Source organism: Bombus fervidus, chromosome 5 (genome assembly GCF_041682495.2).
Source record: "Bombus fervidus isolate BK054 chromosome 5, iyBomFerv1, whole genome shotgun sequence".
NCBI lineage: Eukaryota > Metazoa > Arthropoda > Insecta > Hymenoptera > Apidae > Bombus > Bombus fervidus.
Genome location: NC_091521.1, coordinates 16,421,426 through 16,440,917, shown reverse-complemented (window position 1 = coordinate 16,440,917; position 19,492 = coordinate 16,421,426). Strand labels below are relative to the sequence as shown.

At 36.1% G+C, this 19,492-nt stretch overlaps 3 protein-coding genes and 1 long non-coding RNA gene across 4 annotated transcripts in view; 3 read left to right on the top strand and 1 right to left on the bottom strand.

Annotated features, from left to right (window-relative positions):
- Nucleotides 1-34: 34 nt before the first annotated feature.
- Nucleotides 35-5,099, bottom strand: LOC139987138 (leucine-rich repeat-containing protein 58). Its single transcript, XM_072003078.1, has 5 exons — nucleotides 4,938-5,099; nucleotides 2,445-2,958; nucleotides 1,825-2,041; nucleotides 1,381-1,570; nucleotides 35-532 (listed from the first exon to the last, which is right to left on the bottom strand). Exons 2-5 carry the CDS (start codon nucleotides 2,915-2,917, stop codon nucleotides 369-371), a joined length of 1,044 nt encoding a protein of 347 aa, XP_071859179.1. The 5' UTR covers nucleotides 2,918-2,958; nucleotides 4,938-5,099; the 3' UTR covers nucleotides 35-368.
- A 220-nt stretch (nucleotides 5,100-5,319) lies between these two features.
- On the top strand, nucleotides 5,320-6,441 carry LOC139987176 (uncharacterized). The gene is made up of 3 exons (XR_011799797.1): nucleotides 5,320-5,772; nucleotides 5,865-6,100; nucleotides 6,161-6,441. It is a non-coding gene; the product is annotated as an uncharacterized lncRNA (long non-coding RNA).
- Nucleotides 6,442-6,527: 86 nt separating this feature from the next.
- Mldr (mitochondrial ribonuclease P catalytic subunit) lies at nucleotides 6,528-10,070 on the top strand. Its single transcript, XM_072003051.1, has 5 exons — nucleotides 6,528-7,926; nucleotides 8,008-8,254; nucleotides 8,386-8,513; nucleotides 8,594-9,585; nucleotides 9,895-10,070. The coding sequence occupies exons 1-4, from the start codon at nucleotides 7,106-7,108 to the stop codon at nucleotides 8,913-8,915; spliced, it is 1,518 nt and encodes a 505-aa protein (XP_071859152.1). The 5' UTR covers nucleotides 6,528-7,105; the 3' UTR covers nucleotides 8,916-9,585; nucleotides 9,895-10,070.
- Nucleotides 10,071-10,416: 346 nt separating this feature from the next.
- Nucleotides 10,417-19,492, top strand: part of Spri (Src homology 2 domain-containing protein sprint) — a 209,619-nt gene continuing 200,543 nt past the window's right edge. The window contains exon 1 of the mRNA XM_072002995.1: nucleotides 10,417-10,611. The gene's annotated coding sequence lies outside the window, so the exon portion shown is untranslated. The remainder of the gene's footprint in view (nucleotides 10,612-19,492) is intronic.

Genomic DNA, 19,492 nt, shown 5'->3' with positions numbered 1-19,492 from the left:
TACGTATAAGACTTTGCAAAGGCAATTCGTCATCTTTGAAAGACTTTTTATTCTTAGCGAGACAATGTCGTTCAGTCGATCCGAGCGCTCGGTCGACGAACAAAATTTCGACTTTGAACTTCGACTTTTCTCCAACTTTCGATTTTAACGTAAATTTCAATTTCAAATTTGCTTTGCGTACCTCTATGCTTTACCTTCGACTCTTGAACCTGTACTCGTGTTTAATCTGATTTGAGCACAGAGAGAGAGAGAGAGAGAGAGAGAGGGAATTCGTCGATGAATAGCGCGATAGTTCAGTCGTTAACGCCTTCTGAACGAAAAACGTAACAGCCTTCGGTAATATTAATACAAAATTCCAGTAATATCAATCAGCCCAGAAGAACCTTCCTTATCATCGCGCCACTGACTACTTCGTCTCCGTCTCGTGATTCTATGCACTTCCTGCTACAAAGGTACTGTAGCAGAGGTAGACGATACTTGCCACAGAAATCGACGAACTTGACGTGTTCCACTCTGTTGTTGAAGAACACACCTGCGAAGAAATGATATTTTTATAGATGGATACGCTTGAAAAAGGAACGACTCTTTGTATTATAAAAATCCTTGTTCGTCGGCATAAAAGATATTTTTCAGCGTTTTGCAAAAAGAGTGCATGAGATGTCTTGATTATACATTAATATATAAGGTGTTCTAAACTATTTAATCTGATCCCTACGAATATTTCTGAAACTATTCGTTAAACCGGAAAATGTTTCGAATAACAGTTACATGGTTCGATGTTGGTAATTGCTTTGTAGGTAGAAACGTAAAAAACATATTATGATTGGTCGATCCATTTTGACATACCCTATAAAAAACATTAGTTTAGCAGCTATTTTAACTTTTATTTGGTAAAACCTGTCGTATGAAGCGCAGTGATCCTGAAGGAAAAAGATCACGAGTCCTAATATTCATTGCTTTAGAACGATTGACCTTTGTCCTAACACAATCTTTTATATAGGCAAAAGTAACTAAGATATTGATACGCTTTATAAATAAATGTAATCACCAGCGAACGTACCAAGATAAAAAAACGCAACGACTGCGTTATCTGTATAATTGAAACAATTTTGAGCGTAATAATATCGATTGCTAATGTTAAAAGCATCAACAGACTACAACGAGGCGAATGAAAATTGGTAGCAAGCAACGATTCGCGTCTTATCGCCAGGCCGATGTACTCGTTTCATGAATTGCAAACGTGAAAACAATCTCGTGGGGAAAGGCGCGATAGAACGGTATATCTATGATACTATAAGGGATTGTAACAGAAGGAAAATCGATGTCGATGGTGGTAGAGCCGATATAACTTTGAACTTTGAATCGAGCCTAGTCACTGACCTTTACACTTCGAATTGACGCAACGATGACCGCTGTTTAGATACTCCACCAGGTTTCTTGGTATACTCTCCCCGTCATACTGGATATTGTTAGTCATGATAACTCTGGCAGCCAACTCCAGCAGAGACGGAGGATTGTGTGTCATGTCCGACACGAATCTTACTACCAACGGATTGTCTCTCAAAGATAACTGAACAAACGAATAAACGAATAATTTAGCGAATTAAAATTCATGTAAACTAATGTTTAAGCGATGGATATTAGGAAGCATCTTTGTCGATGTTTAACCCATCTTCTGTATTCAGTTTTTTTTTTTTTTTTGGAAACGTGGTACATATATTGACAGATTTAGAATATATATGTAGGAAAAGTAAAAACTAGAACGTAATTGTAAAAGAGCTAGAATAATTACTATACTACGTAATCTTTTTAATTTTATACCACCTCCGTCAGACATTTTAACGTGATGATCTCGGTAGGCAGTGTCCTCAGTCTGTTTTTGTGAAGCAGCAGTGATTTCAAGTTGGTCAACTTTGCTATGGAACTAGGTAGGCTTTCCAGCATGTTATCGCACAATACCAACGCCTGGAGAGACATCAGTTCGCCTAAGGTAGACGGTACTTCTGTCAGTCCGTTGCCTCCCATCGACAACACTTGCAATCTTGAAACAAAATTATTAATCTTTCTATATAATTCTCATACTAATACAAAATATTAACCTAGATAAGTATGTCTCTCATATTTCTGAGAAAATGATTGCATCTAATTCTGTGATTTCTTAACATTGTCCATACCGTTTAATATCCTTTCGAGAGAATGGCCCTTCTTTTGCAAAGTCAACTAACGGTAATCAAAAATTTGATCGATACGTTCAATTTAGAGGTCAAATAAAGGGAAAAATTATTTTGAAAATATCAGGAAAAGATTCGGGTGTGTCTAATTTTCCTATATTTTTACCATAGTTTTGAAACCTGTCCAAAGTTGGAATACTTTCATTAGGCACTGTGCTTTAATTAGACGTACGTGGTGGCTGAAACATGAGAAATAAACGAACCCAAAAATACCTTTGCAGCTTCCAAACATCTTTACTGATCTCAGTGATTTGATTGCCACCCAAATACAGGTACTTAAGATCCGTCAAGTCAAAAACCTGCTCCGGAAAATCTGTTAACCTGTTGCCGCTGAGATTCAGTTCTCTGAGCCTCGACAGATTTTGAAAATTCTTCGGTAAGGAATCGTTCGTCAAGTTATTGTGCTTGGCTACCAGGCAGGTCAGAGGGCAATCCTCGAAAAAGTCGGGCAACCGATGAAGGCCACAGTTTGATACATCCAACGAGTTCAAGTTCGTGAACCTGACTATCGTCTGTGGAATACTGGTCAGCCGATTCTGATGAAGTAATAACGTGTCCACATGTTCCGGATTCTTGGCATTGATGAAGTGATCGTCCAGTAATTGAGGGTCGAGCATCAAATAGGACAGATCCAGTGTCTTGCTGCCGGAATCCGAGTCGCTCGAGTCCGACGTGTAGTTCTCCATAAACGAAGTTTCACGAGTTTCCGTTCAGCTGTGTAGAAAACCTTGGCAAACAGAAGAGAAAGGATGAAACAATTTTTTAGAGAAAATTGTTCATTCACTCAAAAAAAGAAAAAATTGCAATATAATTATAGCTGGATTAATTTCTTTATATCTTGAAGGTTGCTTATCATCGCTCTATTCGCGTCTATTCTTTTTCCTTTTTGAGAAAAATATTAATTCTTTAACTTCTTGCATCGTCGTTTGCAAACAACTTTCAAGGAAATAGATGAATTGCGGAATTTCTTTATCAAACAATCGCCGTTTTTTATTTTATCCTATTCATAAAGATACAACGTGTTTATGATAATCACGACGACTTTTCATATATATACACGGATATGTACATTATATATGCAAATCATTTTATACGCGAAATAAATCGCCTATCTTGCTGCGCGTGTCAATCTAAGCGTAACTACTCTCGATAAAAATTGAGAAAACTTAAGAATGCGAATATAAACAGTGTTTTATATTCCCTTGGTTACGTACTTCGAACCAATAGAAAACATTCAAACGATAAACCGCTAATTTATATTTCACTCTGACCACGAGTGATTAGCGGGTTTCCAATGGTAAACAGATATTTTTAGATGAGATATCGATGTTAATGTTTCGTTAACTACTTGATCGACCAATAGCGTTTCGTAATTTCGATGATGCATTGCTTGAAAAACGATGACGAGAGAAGCGAATGCATTTATCGGTAATAAGCTTGATTCTTTGAGAGATAAATGTCGCTTTTTTCGAGACAGCGACTCGTTGTTTCTTTTACGAAAGCGTTGGAAATCTTTCAAGAGGAAAGTTCCCAGAGCGACTTTGTATTTTCAACGAAGAATACAATATACAGAATATGATACTACGTAAAATAAAAATATTGCGAAGCAAACGTTTCGTCTTCTGTATATAATGCACTTGCTTACCTTGAGCGATCAATAAATTTTCCAACTCGATTTTCTCGAAAACTGTTGCATGTAGAATCCGTATAATATCTCTTTCATCTTACTTTCAAAGTTATTTACTTTTCTTCCGACGAATCTCTGTACAGAATCCTTTTGGTTTGTTGTACCATTCGTCCTGACAAGCTCTAACGTCATAATATATTCAAATTACACTATCTGCTTGTACAAGTATACGTAATATCGGGCGATAACACGTTTGAAATTAACGCTAACTCTATTACTTTACTACTAATACATAATCGAATTCTACCGAAGACGAGCAAAAAACATACCGAAGGGGGTCATATCGTGAACCGTGTGAATCTGTCTTTATCTGTTGCAACCTTCATGATTTCGAAGACCGTGACGAGAGGTCGTAGAACATTGCGATATTTTACTTCTATAATACAATGATGACAATTAAGAACAATAATTCCGTTAACTTCTGGCACGTCATCGGATGTTAGAAAATATAAAACGTTAAGTAAAACTGTCTTAACGCATTTTTCTTATTTTCATCTTTGTTCGAAAAATTATTATTCGAAGAATCATAATTTATTATAAACGTTCCAGACAAAGGCTATCGATTGTTTTTCGCGAAACAAAGTACTATCGTTAAAGTACCAATGTAAGAAACGAATTGAGAATCAAAGCTCGGTGCCTTTGATTTCGAAAATTTCGCTCGTCTGTTCTTAATCTAAAACGCCTCTTGACGTCCACTTTGAAAATTTTCCTGCGTCAATGAAACGACGATCGTAATTTCCTTATCGGATAATTAAAATTGAAATAAATTTAATCGAGAGCTTTTTCGTACTTTTAAAAGAGAAAATGGTCCTGTCAGTGATCTTCGGGTATAAACGAGTTCGTATCTCGAAGTATCTTGGTCCTAAGGACTTCACGTGACTTCCGCCATTTTCGCCAAGCCATCGCATAGTTGTAGGATTAAAATTAATTAAACGCGAAGTGAAATGGTTCGCATAGCCGTGAACGTGTCGAGTATTCCTATCGCACGAAATAACCCTGTCTCAATAATATTCTCTTACCTCGGTGCAATTTCGTCTTTCGTTGAACGTCAGAAAGTTTTCCCCCTTCTACGTTGTTGCAAGATTGTCTCGGTCGTTCACTGTTCCGAGTTCCGTGCCACGCTCGGCCGCGGTTTACAGAGAAACTGGGTTTACGATCGGTTTAAGATGTGTGAGCGCCAGGCACGAGACTAAACTATATCTGGTTTTATCAGTCCTCTTTATAAGTTGTTGCAGAAGCACTTGACATCACCGACCGCGTGTTTATTCGCATGGTAGATGTCGTGGTAACAAGTGAACGACACATTTCAAGAAAATTTGAATTTTTTATTAATTATTAACTCATTAAGGACCAAGCAATGTTTATCATAATGTTATAAATATATAGTGGTGTAAGTTAGTCCATTCTCATTTTTCATAAAACAAGGGATTTTACGTTTATTATTATGAAAAATTATAACAAATTAAAAAAATATTACAAATTATCCACTATATTTTGTTTAATTGTGAAAACATATTTCGATAGAAAGCAAAGTAAGAATTTAATTACGTACAAGGAGAAAGGGATAATACTTTTAAGAGTTGAAATGCGTGATTGGAGATTCAGATTTCCAAAACATTATTGATACTGTAGTATTGCTTCTTTTCAAGAATATATTTTTGCCAAAGAAACTCTTTATATCTATGTTTATTGTCAGGAGGTCGATAGATAGATTTAATTTATTTATTAAAATTTATTCGGTATTGAAAAAATTATTTAAATGAAAATATTCATAATGGAAAATTAATCAATTTTTTATCGTTAATTTTACACTTATTACATTTAAATTAAATTATTCTCAGTTATACAATACTGGTAAGAATATGGTCATCGTATTACACATTCTAGAATGTTTGAAACAATGTTTCTAAACATATAGTAATTTTTATTTCTACATTATTTCAAAGGTTGAAGTAAAATTTGAAAAACGTAAATACAATTGTGCTGGAGGAACTGACGATTATTGGGTATTAAACATGATTGACACGAAAGCAAACGATTGCAGGATTCCTTTAATTAAAAATCGGAAGGCGACAACTTTAATTAATATCGCTATCGGCTTATTGCTGAAAGCTATATAAATATATGTATACGAGTACATATATTTATCAGTACAAGAAATCGTATAGCATCAAGTTTATAAGTAAACGAGATTTTGGTGTAAAGAATGGATAAATATAAGTTTAAGTTAAGTTATGATTAGATTAGATCTAAAATATGCAAAGGATAGAAGCATATTGTCACCCTGTAAAAAACTAAATGCACAGGAGACGCCGGTATCATGATGATAACTTTGCCGACTGTTTGTGTGAATTTTTATGGTGGCGTTTCTGTCGCCAGATGGAATTGGTCCGATGGAGTCACTAATAGCGGCAATACGAAGATGTTTCACTTTTATATAACGAATATAAATAGTTCTACGAACAAATTTCATTACTTTCTGACTAATATAAATCTGATTTTCCTAACAATTATCACTTATAGTGTATAGTATTGATTTGATTTATTCTATAGGCTTATACATAAAGCCAATATACAGTCATAATTTACAACTTATTAGTAGCGTCTAAGTAAATTTAAGATATGTATAAACTTTATACACGTATAACTTTTAAAGCAATGATCTTCATACCTTAAACCTAACATTTTTGGATTTTATTTATGAAAAGTAAAAATCATATAATATAAAAAAAGGGTCAGAAATTCGATATTTACAAAAGACAAAGTTCAGGGAAAATATATAATTCATATTCATTCATTCATAATAAAAATAATAATATAAAATTAAGACGAAATATTCGTTTTACTTGAGTGTAATTTGTAACAGCTTATAAATTGCATGTGACAACAATTTCAACGCTGTGAGTACTTCACGTTAGTGATCTCCGTATTGTAAAACTGGATTTTACTTATTAAAAACTATGAGAAGAAAATAGGTTAAAAATTTGACGTATTCCAAAATAAGTTTAACCTCAATATTTTTTTGAAGAATGTTAAAATATATCGTGCCTTTGTTGTTATATTCTGTTCAAGCGTGATTGCTTTTTGAGGTTAGAAAAAGACAACAGACTTCATACATTAAAGTGAAAAATATATCAAAACATTTTGTAATTTTAGCAAAATTGAAATTAATTTAAATGATATAAAAATGTTTTCATATATTCGTCAAACATCAGTGCTGTGTACAATTATTAGAAATACATACACAATTACTACTAACCAAAAGTTTGATATCTATTGGAAACATGTACTGAATAATTGTGAAAATGCATTAACACAATCTAGTACTATATCAAAAGAAACATGGGAAAATGTAAGAAAACATATAGAATCACAATGCCATTCATCCAATTCTGATTTTATTATTCTAGACATGTTTCAACATATGAATTATCCAGATGCTGGAATATCTTATTATAAATTTTTAGCAGATAATAATTATAAACTTTCAATCCCTATTATTATTAAATATTTGCAGTTGTATAACATAAAAAATGATCCAATATCAGAACTAGATAAAGAATATATCTTAAGTGTGTACAATAATATTAATAATCAGTATACTTTATTTAATGATGAGCTCAGTAATGTTCTTATTCAATGCTTATGTAAAATGGACAAGTGGAAGGAAGCTATTGAAATTATAGAAAAACATGAAAAAAATGATGGACTTTTGCTTCGACCTGGATATACTACCTTAATTTCATATTTTTTTGATCACGAAAAAGAAAATTTGGGATATGAATATCTAATGCTTAGCCTACAAAAAGGCAAAGGACCTTTTGACAATGCATATACTACATATTTAAAATATTGTTTAAAAGAAAAAGACACATTTAATACAAAAGTTGAAAAGTTATTTCTACTATGGAGTATATATGGTAATAAACCTAGTCGAGTCACTGCGTTTCAATATATGAATGCATGTATCGAACGTGGTTGGTCTGTCGGTAAAACTGTAGTGTCAAGGTATAAGATATACAAGTATTAATAATAATAGTAATTAGTTTTATTTTTCCATATCATTACCGTTTATTTTCCTTCACATAGATCAAGGTGTCAGAAGTGTAAAAAAAACATTTCAGAACTAAGTTTATCTGACAAGGACTACGAGCGTTTATTGGAAGCTACAAAGAATCGTTTGATCTTCAATAAAATGTATTATGTAACTCATCCACAAGAGATACAATCATATATAAATTTTATTGATAAAAATAAACCATATGACCTTATCATAGACGGATTAAATATTATGTATACTATTAAACACGATATCACACAGAAAATAATACGTGAAGTAAGTAACTTTAAAACTATCATAGTAGCATAATAAATAATATTAATAAATAATAATAAATAATATTTTAACGATTACTATCTTTTTATCAATTGAATATGCACGATCGATAAGTAATTGATATTTTGCAGATCATACGGACTTCCAAATCTTATAAAAAGCAGAATAAAAAAATATTAATCATTGGAAGAAAACATATACGGAAGTTTGTAGCCAAAACAGATCTGCAAGATGCAGATTGTTTCTTTGTTGAAAATAGGTATGCATTATAGCTATGTATAATATATTGTTATTTATTCCTTAAACCATAGATTATATTTATATTGTTCCGTTTTTTAGCTCAAAAGATGATTTATTTCTATTATATGCGGCATTTGCGAGTGGAGAAAATGCTAGAATTATTTCTAAGGATTTGTTGCGTCAACATGTATTTGCTTTGCAAGACATTGAGTTAAATGCTCTCTTTAAAAAATGGCAGTTATCGCATCAATTTTCTATTGATGTAAGGAAGGGTTACGTCCAGTTAAATGCACTGTGTCCTATTGACGCGATCGTTCAAAAGCAAAATAATACTTGGCATATACCGTATGTCGCTAATGATCAAGTATGTAGAAAGAGGCATACATGTGAGCATCACTGGTTGTGCTTCGAAATGCACTAATAAAATTATATATATTTATTATATTAATTATATTATATTTCTGTAAAAATTTTTGAGATTATATCTATTTCGTAAAAATGTATGATTTCTTCTTTAATACGTTCACAAGTACGATGACTTCTTTTTTAATACATTCACATTTACATAAATATGAAAATGTGGATATATTAAACAGGCGGAGTTATGCTTGATACTGCGTAAAATGTTGTCATAATATATATGTATAATGCATTACGTATTTTCTTTTAAGTTTATTTTATAAATATATATATTATGCGAATTTTTTACTTTTCTTATCTAATTCATTAACAGGATTGCACAGTTGATAACAAAATGTTTCTGTTGTACGAAAATATACTACCAGATGGCGCATAATGCGTCACTAGATGTACAATAAAATTCGTGTCATACATTCCAGTTTGTGCTTTTCAATGCAACAGGTGTTACGGTCCGTCGAGTTTTCGTGTGAACTTTTTATTATACGTTGTTGTACGTTTGAATAAGTGTGTACGTATTCTTTGACGTCTTCTCGTCAAAGTGACACACGCTTATTTTCGCTATTACATCCCTTGATCCAAAACGCACATCTTCAAGAAACGATCTTTGGTGCTTGAAGTATATACATATATACGATATTTATATATAGAAAAACAGTCATACTCGTTTCGAGGCAAGTATTTGTTTATTAACCATACAAGAGACAAAGCACGTTAATTTACGCATCATCATTTCGATATTACTGTTTGGTGACAACAGAACGCTAAGTATTTAGGTTATTTGTGATTTAATTGTGATTGTTGACACGTGCGTGAAGCGAATGTGATTTATTTGTAGTTGTCCGTTAACGAGAACGCTTGTTGTTCATTACGCAAAATGCGTGTTCCGTATTATACACTATAAAATACACGCACTAGTTATATTATTGCACCAACCTACTGACGAACATAATTATTGTTACTCATTTATTTTTGTTTCACAGCATCGATTGCAAAACTCTTTCTTTGGTTTGTTGTCATTACTGTATGCATCGCGATGCTGTCCGTTTGGTTACTTTATATTTTCTTTGTTATAATCATTAATTTGTATGTATACGTAATATTCTCTATATGGTCTTTCGTATCGAATAATGATTGAACGAGGTAATTGTATTTGAAACGAATGTAAGGAAGTGATTTTTACGACAGATTTCGCGAAACGATGACAATGATAATCGATAATAGTATCCTCGGTCGTATCGTAAGGAACATCGCAAGAGAGTACCTATCTTTTCCTGATGCTCGTTTCGCTGCGCCGCCATAGAATATGAAGAATCAGTCGTCTGACAGTTAGGTTCTCAAAGCGTGATCTTTTTATGGCATACGTGACACATCGGTGATACATATCATTGATACTTCGAACTTAAAATGTTTATATTCGTTTTACGTTACGCGTGTTATTTTTCTTTATATTATACAAATATGTTTCCATATCGAAAAGAAGAATATTCTCGATAATTTTGAATAACAATGAAATATTGAAAAACAGTCACGTGACTGTGATGGCGTGATAGTCGTTCGTTTCGAAAAGGAAGTTAGGTAGCACGGTTTAAACGCATTTGCGTACAAATGAGCACGTAAATGAGTGGATTATTTAAACGAGTCAATCAATGTGGTGCATTCATCTTGAAAAGGAGGCGATCCAGCGGGAAACGAATCAGGTTTGTTACAAGTTTCCTGAACGTGTTTGTTACTTTCATTTTTTTGTCTCGATCTAAACTTGAAATGACAATTTGCTAACGACTTCTAAAGGCACGTATTGTTTACGACTTGCTATTTCAGATACTTTTTGAGATTTATTTAGAAATATACATTTATTCGTTGCGTAGACTAACGTATACACGGTGTCTAATAACATGGCATGATATTGAATTACCACTTCAATTACGATATTTTTAATTCGATATTAAATTCTCAATTTTTAGTGATCAATGATTACGTAATGGAATCTTAGATACGAAAAAGGGAGAGAAAAATCGGTCGACCTTGAAACTTCGATAGCGCCTCTACCTAATAGAAAATCACGAAATAGACATCGATGTAATTAACAATGTCGATAATCTCCGGTTCTAACATCGTAAAAGTGAATGGACTGGTGTTCGTATACCGCGGAAACCCGTTTCTGCGCGTGGGTGGTGCAAAAATATTAGAACCTACGCGAGTTTCACGCATTTGGCGCGTTTCAACTTCAACGATCCAACGTCCCTTGGCTTTCGCGTTCTGTGTAGGAAAACGTAGGCACGCTGCGCACCACTGTAAGCTCGATTTCAATAATTTGATACATGTCTCGAGTTAACTCTTCCGATATTACTAGTACATTTAAACGTTTATACAAGGTGTTAAAAAAGTGAACCAATGTTTTGATATTCATATGAACGAATAAAGGTACTTTAATATCTGCCACTTTTATTACAAGCATATCCATGTACTTAAACCTTCGAAACATTTTAAATTTTCATCCTTGAAAATCGACTGGAATATTTAGTCGTAAAATATCATGTTTAAACGTAAAGCTTCAAGAAACATCGCGAAAAGTGCTAATAGCGAATTGGGAGGTCTAGGGGGTGTTGCGGGGTGCCTCTTCGAACGCAACTATGGGAACGTTTCCACGAAGAACGACCCGATATTTCGAAACGGTGACTAAAACCTTAGTTATACGACCACTTGCTTTTATTATCGTGTTTCATCGTTTCACGATACGTCGCCATTACGCGTTCCGCCCTCTACTCACGTTTGCCCTGCTCCGTTAACGCGCATCTCGAAACCGTATCAGCGAAAATGTCAAGATCCTATTGTTTTTAAATATTTGCCTGATCGATATTCGGGTTATACGTCCAAATTTACGATCAAAGAACATTTCTTTATAACCGGAATAACATACTCTGCTAAGCTGAAGAACATATATGGTTACATACAACATCGAGAAATAAAAATTAATATGGATAGCATCGAGAAACGGGGTGAATAGAAAAAATTGGAAATAACTTCGATGTACGAGCGTTGAGACACAGGGGGTTGTTTCCTCGTATTCTCTCGATTATAGGCGAACGCGTGTGTCGTATTTATCCACGTTGGTGGGAGAAAAAGAAGTGGGATGGGCGGCATTGCGGATTAGTAGATATCGCGAGGTATATTACGCCTAAGGATTAAAGTATTCCTGTAATAGTAATAAGAAATAGTGGAGTTTTCACTTGTGATAGGATATCACTTTCGCTGCTACTAAAATACGACCGTTCCGTTGTATTCGTTGCACATTTTTCTCATCGAAACTATTTTGTTCGTTGCTTTTATTATTTTCTCAATATCGTTTTATCAAAATGCGTCATTAGCAGCGAAGGTAATATTATAACGATTCGACGGATGTAATAAACATAATTTAACGATATTAGATTTTATTCCAAGTAATTTATTTCAGATTCATTCAGAAATTAGGATTCAAATCTCAATTTCAAATTGTAAGTTTATATTTCCACTCTTGTTCTACGTTATGTTCGCAACTTGAAGTTTCTACCATCTTGTCTTCAAAGTATAATTAACTCATTGGTACTTGGTAACGTGCAAAGTACTACGCATTAGACATCTATATAAATAATTTGCTTGAAAAATCTACAGAATGGGGAGACAAATGGTCGAATGGAGATCAACACCAGTAGGCACACATCTGGATAAGATAAATCTTATCCCACCTACCTGGTTCGTTGACATCTACTACCAACTATCTCTCTTATCAGTCGTATAACGTGTGTAGCTAGTGATAACGTATTCGCGGGCACAATTGCACTATTGTTGTCGCAAGGTTCACGTTTTTTTCACTCACACTATCTACCACTACTTACAGCCTAAGGTCTAATGAAACGAATCTCTAGAATCGATTATAAATAATAATAATAATGGTAATAATTCACAAATTACTTCATCGAGCTAATTAGTACCAACTAATTCTTTTCATCTCTCTGATACGGTATTTTCACTCTTCGTACACGATTCTCTCGGTCGATTTCTAAAGTCGAACTCGTAGAACATCGTTCCGCGACTTCTCTTTCCATTTCTACGATCTACCATCTACTTCCTGTGATCGCTTAGTTGCCCATGAGATCGCGTTCGCTCAGTTTTCCACTCGATTAGTCGGCCTATTATCGAGATGCAGGTGAATCGGGGTTAATCGTGCGTCATTTCGGAAAAATTTATACGACTCGCGGCCGAGTGCAGACGATGGCTCGTCTCCCATCGTTTTGTGCATGGGGTGTATACGCCTATGGTGGACCACGCGCCTAAAATCGATTCAGAGAGACACAGACAGGGCATAGACCTTGGTGCGCAGGGTTGATTCGTCGTAACTTGCCGAAACTCTGCGTATTTCCGCGTCTGAATTGTCGAGAGATCGGGAATTATACGAAGATCACTATTACAAGAATTATTATAAGTAGAGTACATTTTTTGTTTATTTTATAATTTTAACGTCGCTTTACGATTAAACGGAAGAATTCTAATATGCGATGAATGAAAATGAAAGCAACCTGTTAGGTTCAAAGATGCAAGTTTCTTGAAAATAGATAATTACAAGGTAAAGGTACAATTATTAATTTGAAAATTTTGACGACGATGAGGAAACACGCGTGTAGCTTTAAGATCCAGATGAAAGGGCAATTTTGGAAATATGAAATCGATCGGCGACGTATCGAACTCGAAAATTACTCTATAAAAGACGTGAAATGCGTCTTGTCGTGTTCTCCTTCTGTCATATCCGTGAAATCTTTTTTCTTACAATTCACTGGTTTTTTTTTTTAAAAAGAAGCGTGCGAGAAATGTACGTGGCGCAGGATCAAGTTAGGAAGAAATTTAAATTCTCCAATAAATTGTATTTTGAATTTAATACTTGCCTGGAATATTATATAAACTAGAATATACTACTTTCCTTCGTGAAAAGTGAGTTAAGAGGTTCTGCATATCTAATCACTTCCGTTCAGACAAAATTTACGAGTGCAAATTCCTGTTACTCGGTTGTGTAACTATTCGCGAATTGTAAAAATGCTGAGAAAAAACGGAGCGATATAGAATGTGACACGTTGCCAACAGAAGTAGTTTAGATTTTTTTGGAAAAGTTTGTAAGGACATTTGTCAAGAATCTCGGATTATGAACAGATTTTCACGAAAATTACTATTTTTAACAACGCAGCTTGCTGCGAGTTAATTATATTTTACAAGTTAGTCATTCATTTTTTATGCTCTGTAATCCACTTCGACCGTCTGTTTAAAACACCATGTAGACAGAAACAAAGGTCGATCCTTACGTTCAGGAACGTTCAAGAAAATTAATTCCACCGAAACTCTCTTATCTTTATACTCGTAACGTCAGAGTTGGCTGCAAGTTTTCGTTCTCCGTCGCTTTCGACGCCGGAAAATTGTCCACGAGGGCCGGGGTCGGGTTCAAAAAGTCGTCGTCGCGTCGTCGACGGCGTGGCGTTGGCGAAATTTCGCCGGTGCACCGTCTCGAAATTTTACGATCGCTCGTAATCGTGGCACGGCCAAATTATTATGGTGGAAATTCCGCGGCACTGGGGCCACTCGACCGAGTTTTCACAATGAGCCCTGACTACGTTGGATACACACCGTCTTTATGGCGGTTAGGTTTATTAGTCGCCGTTTTCACTCGGGGAACTCGGTCCATCTTCAGCGTCGTTTCGACGTCCCTCTGTTTTTCGTTTTAGTCGCAGACTATGTACGGGCCGTGGACGTTGTTGGAGCCCTGGGAGCGTTTATGGCGATCTATTATTTTCCACCGGCTTCGTAACAACCCTTTTTTTTTCCTCGCGAACTCCGAAGAAATTAAAATCGCGCTTCTAAAAAAGACGAGTTCTCGTACGGGTGCATTCACGTTTTATTCGAATTCTTTTCGGGTTATATCGTTCGCGTATATTTAATTCTGGACGTAGAATAGAATTCAGGATACTTGCGTAGAAAATTCGATTTTTTGTAGTGTGTTTCATAATTATCTTTTAGTGGCGAGTCGTTTGCGGAAATTAGGTTTAGGATTCAAGGTAGGATACAGAATGCTTGGAATCTGAGAGGAATTCGTAATTGCGATTTAACGTCTTAGGGAGTATTCAGAATTCTCGGGGTCGTCTTTTTCTCAAACTTGTATTTGCCCGTAGACGTACGATTAATTAGATTCTCTTTTCACTTTTCGAACCATTTGTTCATTCGTAAGATCGACGAATAAAACGTACAGGATCGTCGCTATCTGTGCTTCCGAGCAACGAAATTACCAAATTTAGCAAAAGTGGAATCGATCGGTTTAGCCTCGCGTTTCGATGAAACGTACAATGAAATAGATCGATGTGGTTTCAACGAAACGACACGCGTGATAGCGTAGCACAAACGCCATTTAAATTGCAAGATATCTCGCCCGTAGATACGAAAGGGTTGAACGCTTTATTAGAGCAAAACGAACGAAACCTTGAACCATTACGTACGTAATCGGGATCGGTTCGGACGCGTTCTTATTTTCAGTTCATTACCACGCGCCAACGCCTCCGTCGTAGTTCACTCTCATAGTAAATAATGCAGCGCGACACCTGGTACACCCTGTACATCATGCTGCGTATGCACGGAAGCGTCGTGTGCACACGTACCAGCGTAATATATGCATAATGTATAGGGTGGTCTGGTGTGTGCCTTGGCGAAATACCTCGATGTTACACGCTGTTCTATATATCACGGTAACCGTGCGCTCGTGAGCGCATTTTACCAGCCATGCACCCGTTGTATAGAACGTACGAGGCTCGAGTGGTGCGCGTGTTAGCGCATCAGGCTCTTGGAGCGCGCCTACAGCTATAGAAAGGACTCTTTCGTGGGGGCGAAATATGGGATTTCGCTATGGGTGGCTACGGAGTCTTCGCGATTACAGCCAGAAATCTATTGGACAGTTTAGTTTATGTCGATCGTTTCGTACTCGTACGTTCCTTCGTTCCCTCGTGCTTTGATCGGATAGTTTGGAAAAATCGAGTGTACACGCGTGGGAGATATTATCTCGTGACTAATTGACATAGGTTTTACAGTAATTATCCAATAAGATCTAGCGGATTTGAAGTTTTTTAAGCTTCGATCTTAATACTTTGATCGGCCACTTATAATACGTATGTTACGACTTAATATCTTGATCTTCGATTTCAAAAGAACGAGTCAGTGATATTTGCTTTGATTTCAGGACTCGAGCGTATCGTTTTATCGTCGCAAGCAATCAACAACGAAATTATCCTGCTAAATAGACTGCATCACCTATCCGACCTTCGATCACCCTTATCATATCCACCGCGGTTACTTCTAAAAATACTCACAAGGTAAAATGCTGATACCGTTCGTCATTTCGTTTCGTTATGTTTCACATTTCTCTGAAATTGATTCATCGGAACATACAAAAAAAAAACTACGTTTTGCAGCTAATGTATAAATGGATTATGGACGTTTATGCGTTTGTGGGAGACCGAAATGCATCGACATATACATACAAATAATATGCAAAAATATAGAGGAAATCTAAATTAACATACTCTTTACGATATTTAATTTCTGAAACGTATCTCGTGTTTCTAGCTATATTTATACATTTCAATTTGCATAAACGTCCACATGCGAGTAACGTGTAATATCATTGAACGATTAATTTGAAAGAAAGACGAGACTAAAATTTCATAAATAAATTCACGATGAAATGAAAAATCAATCGACCTTGCCTACGCGTAGCCTATACATAATTCATCTACGGTATAGGGTGTCGAATATTTTGCGATTTTCGAACGATCGAAGGCTGTGTTTCGGTGTCTCGATAATAGAGATAAAACGGCGTAGTTTGGCCAGATAATTCGAGAATAATTCGCAGCCAGCGCCTTAATGGAAAGAGCCCTTGCCCGGTTCTTCGATCCCATAACTTCCGCGGCTAGGAATTCCAGCGATGCTAATTTCATCGTAGGATAGCGGAATTCCAGGGGTCCGGGTCGGACGCGGTTATCATCTGGCGCTATTTCGACCGGGGACATGCGCCGTGCAGTTATATTAACCGCATTTCCGGAAACGTTCGATTGGCCGCGTGGTATCGGAGCAATTCGTGCAATAACGACGAGAGTCGCCGCGTAGGCCAGAGATAATATCGCGAACGATAACGTTCCTCCTCGTTGCAGTTCCATCCTGTTGTTAGATCGTCGTTACATTACGTCAGTTTATCGTAATATGGTTGTGGTAGGGGTTTGGCTTGGACTCGTAACTTTTTGCGTTGATTCACGATCGGTGAGATTTGTGGAATCGAAGAGAAAGATATAAGATAACGGTGGCGAGAAGGGAAATTGGAGGTCGAATTTTTGACGATATCGTTTTTGAGATTCCTTTTTCTTTATTTTTTTCTTTTTTTTTTTTTATTAAGTTTTGAGACTCGTTTAACTGCCCAACTCTTTGGAGATAAAGTTTTTAAAACATTTAGCGCGATAATATAATAACACGGGGCGAGATACACTCGAAGTTGAAGAAACGTAGATTGAAATACAGTGAAGTTCTATTCGTATCTATTTATTCTTCTATTCATACTCATCGATAGTCGTTGTTTCCATCTGAGCAGAAAATGGTTGAGATTGAGTTTCAGTGGCATCCAAAATTATTTGCAAGTAACGAAACATCATCGAGATTATCACGATTATCACGAACGATCGTTATTTTTCAATTAGAAACATCGTATTCGTAATTCCTATCATCGATGATGGCGATAATTTGAGGATTGCGAGGAGCCATCAAGGTTCGTATCATTGACGTTCGAAGCAATCCGAAGTTCCTTGGGGATCATCGACGTGTTTCTCTAGCAGTTAAAACGTTCAAGAATTATTTAGCTTATCGTGATATCGCGATGCGTACGTTATAAGTGAGGTAATCATAATATTATGCGAAAGTAACGTTTAATCGTATCTCGATGTTTGCATAGGTATACCGTGTGCAAAGATGTAAGTACTCGGCTTAATCGTGCAAACAAGAAGCAACGTTGAATTTAGACGAGAAAAGCCTGGTCGGAGGAAACAGTTCGTGAAAATAGTTATTTTTAGAACGGTTAAATAATTAGTACGTTGTCTCGTGTGCTCGTGACCAATTAAACTGCCTCGTCCTCCAACAAACGACCACGTTGAAGCGCAACGTAAACCATCATGATCGAGTGGAACAAAAGCACAATGGCGAACAACGACGTACATCACGGAATCATTGTACAATCGTGTGCGTCGCGACATAAGTATGCGACGTTCGCGACGTCGTCGTCGAATGTAAACTCGATTATAAAGCAAGCTATCGTTTCCATCCGTATTCTTCTCGACCACATTCTCGTTCTCGAGCTTGTGTGTACGTTCAGCGTGTCTATATTTCACGATACGCATTTGTATCACGATATCTTGTACGAGTCAATGTATACACGTACGTGTGTTCTATGGTTGGAAGCCTTTATAGAGCCAGACAAGTCGATTGAATTATAGTAACAAAGTTATCCGTCACTTCGTGCGACGCGGGCTAAGGGCTAAACACTGTGTCTCAACGGGATCTAAACTGATTTTCAGCTTATTTCGAAGAAAGGGATCGCGTCTTAAGCAAGATTGATCGAAATGGAAGAAACCTCCTTCTGTCGTACAAGTATCTCGTATAGACAGTTCAGTCTACTTTTTCGTTCCAGTTTCTCCATTTTAATAGAAATTTGAAATATTTACTTTAACGTAGCTTTAGTTTAGTTAGAACTTTGAACGATGATCGGGTTGGATATGAGATAACTGTTTTATAGAATATACACTGTCGTTCATGAGTGTTCAGACGCCTGCTATTTCCATACTCAGAGCGACCTAACTGCTATTATCAAGGAAACGATAAATTAATTAGAACTAGTGAAAAACACGATCCTTCTCAATTTTTCTCACAAATCTAACTATATAATTTAATTACAAGGAAAACGTTGAGAATCAAGATCGTATCTCTTAAAGTCCTACTTCTTTTTTCTCACAAATTGTTCAGGTTGTTATTTCGAGTTCGATCAGGCAACGGAATCGTTCTGCGATAATTCGGTATATTATTCGTCGTGTGTTTCCGTTGTAAATTATAGCGAGGAATGTCTGGTGGGCTAAGGGGGTAGACGATTCGAATGATCGAGTGTCATCGCTGGTCGCAGTTAATTCGCCGCGTGTTAAACAAAAGGTTTAGCCGTTTTGACGACGGTCGTTTGCATTAAGTGGCTTTATCCGACGCGCGCCTACCCCAATCTGCATTTGACTTTGTAATTTCATTTATGTTGAATCGCGTATTCCGGCTGGCTACGGGCAACGCGCGCAAACATTTGCAGCCAACTTTGCGTTTCGCATCTCGGAGGACCTTCTTTGACCAGTCAGCTTCCAATTGAAACTGTTGTGCTCATGAATCTCGTAATTAAACCTCGTGATAAGGACAATTTCTAATTCAGCACGAACGAAACTGATTTTTGTTAAACCTAAGCTTCGTCGAATTTCGTAAAATACAAGTTTTATCGCTTTG

Coding starts and splice junctions, on each gene's coding strand:
- LOC139987138 (XM_072003078.1), bottom strand. CDS start 2,917: ATGGAGAACTACACGTCGGACTCGAGCGACTCGGATTCCGGCAGCAAG. Junction 2,042..2,444: donor GATGTTTGGAAGCTGCAAAG/GTATTTTTGGGT, acceptor TTTTGTTTCAAG/ATTGCAAGTGTTGTCGATGG. Junction 533..1,380: donor CGTCAATTCGAAGTGTAAAG/GTCAGTGACTAG, acceptor ATTTCTTCGCAG/GTGTGTTCTTCAACAACAGA.
- Mldr (XM_072003051.1), top strand. CDS start 7,106: ATGTTTTCATATATTCGTCAAACATCAGTGCTGTGTACAATTATTAGA. Junction 7,927..8,007: donor GGTAAAACTGTAGTGTCAAG/GTATAAGATATA, acceptor TCCTTCACATAG/ATCAAGGTGTCAGAAGTGTA. Junction 8,255..8,385: donor CACAGAAAATAATACGTGAA/GTAAGTAACTTT, acceptor GATATTTTGCAG/ATCATACGGACTTCCAAATC.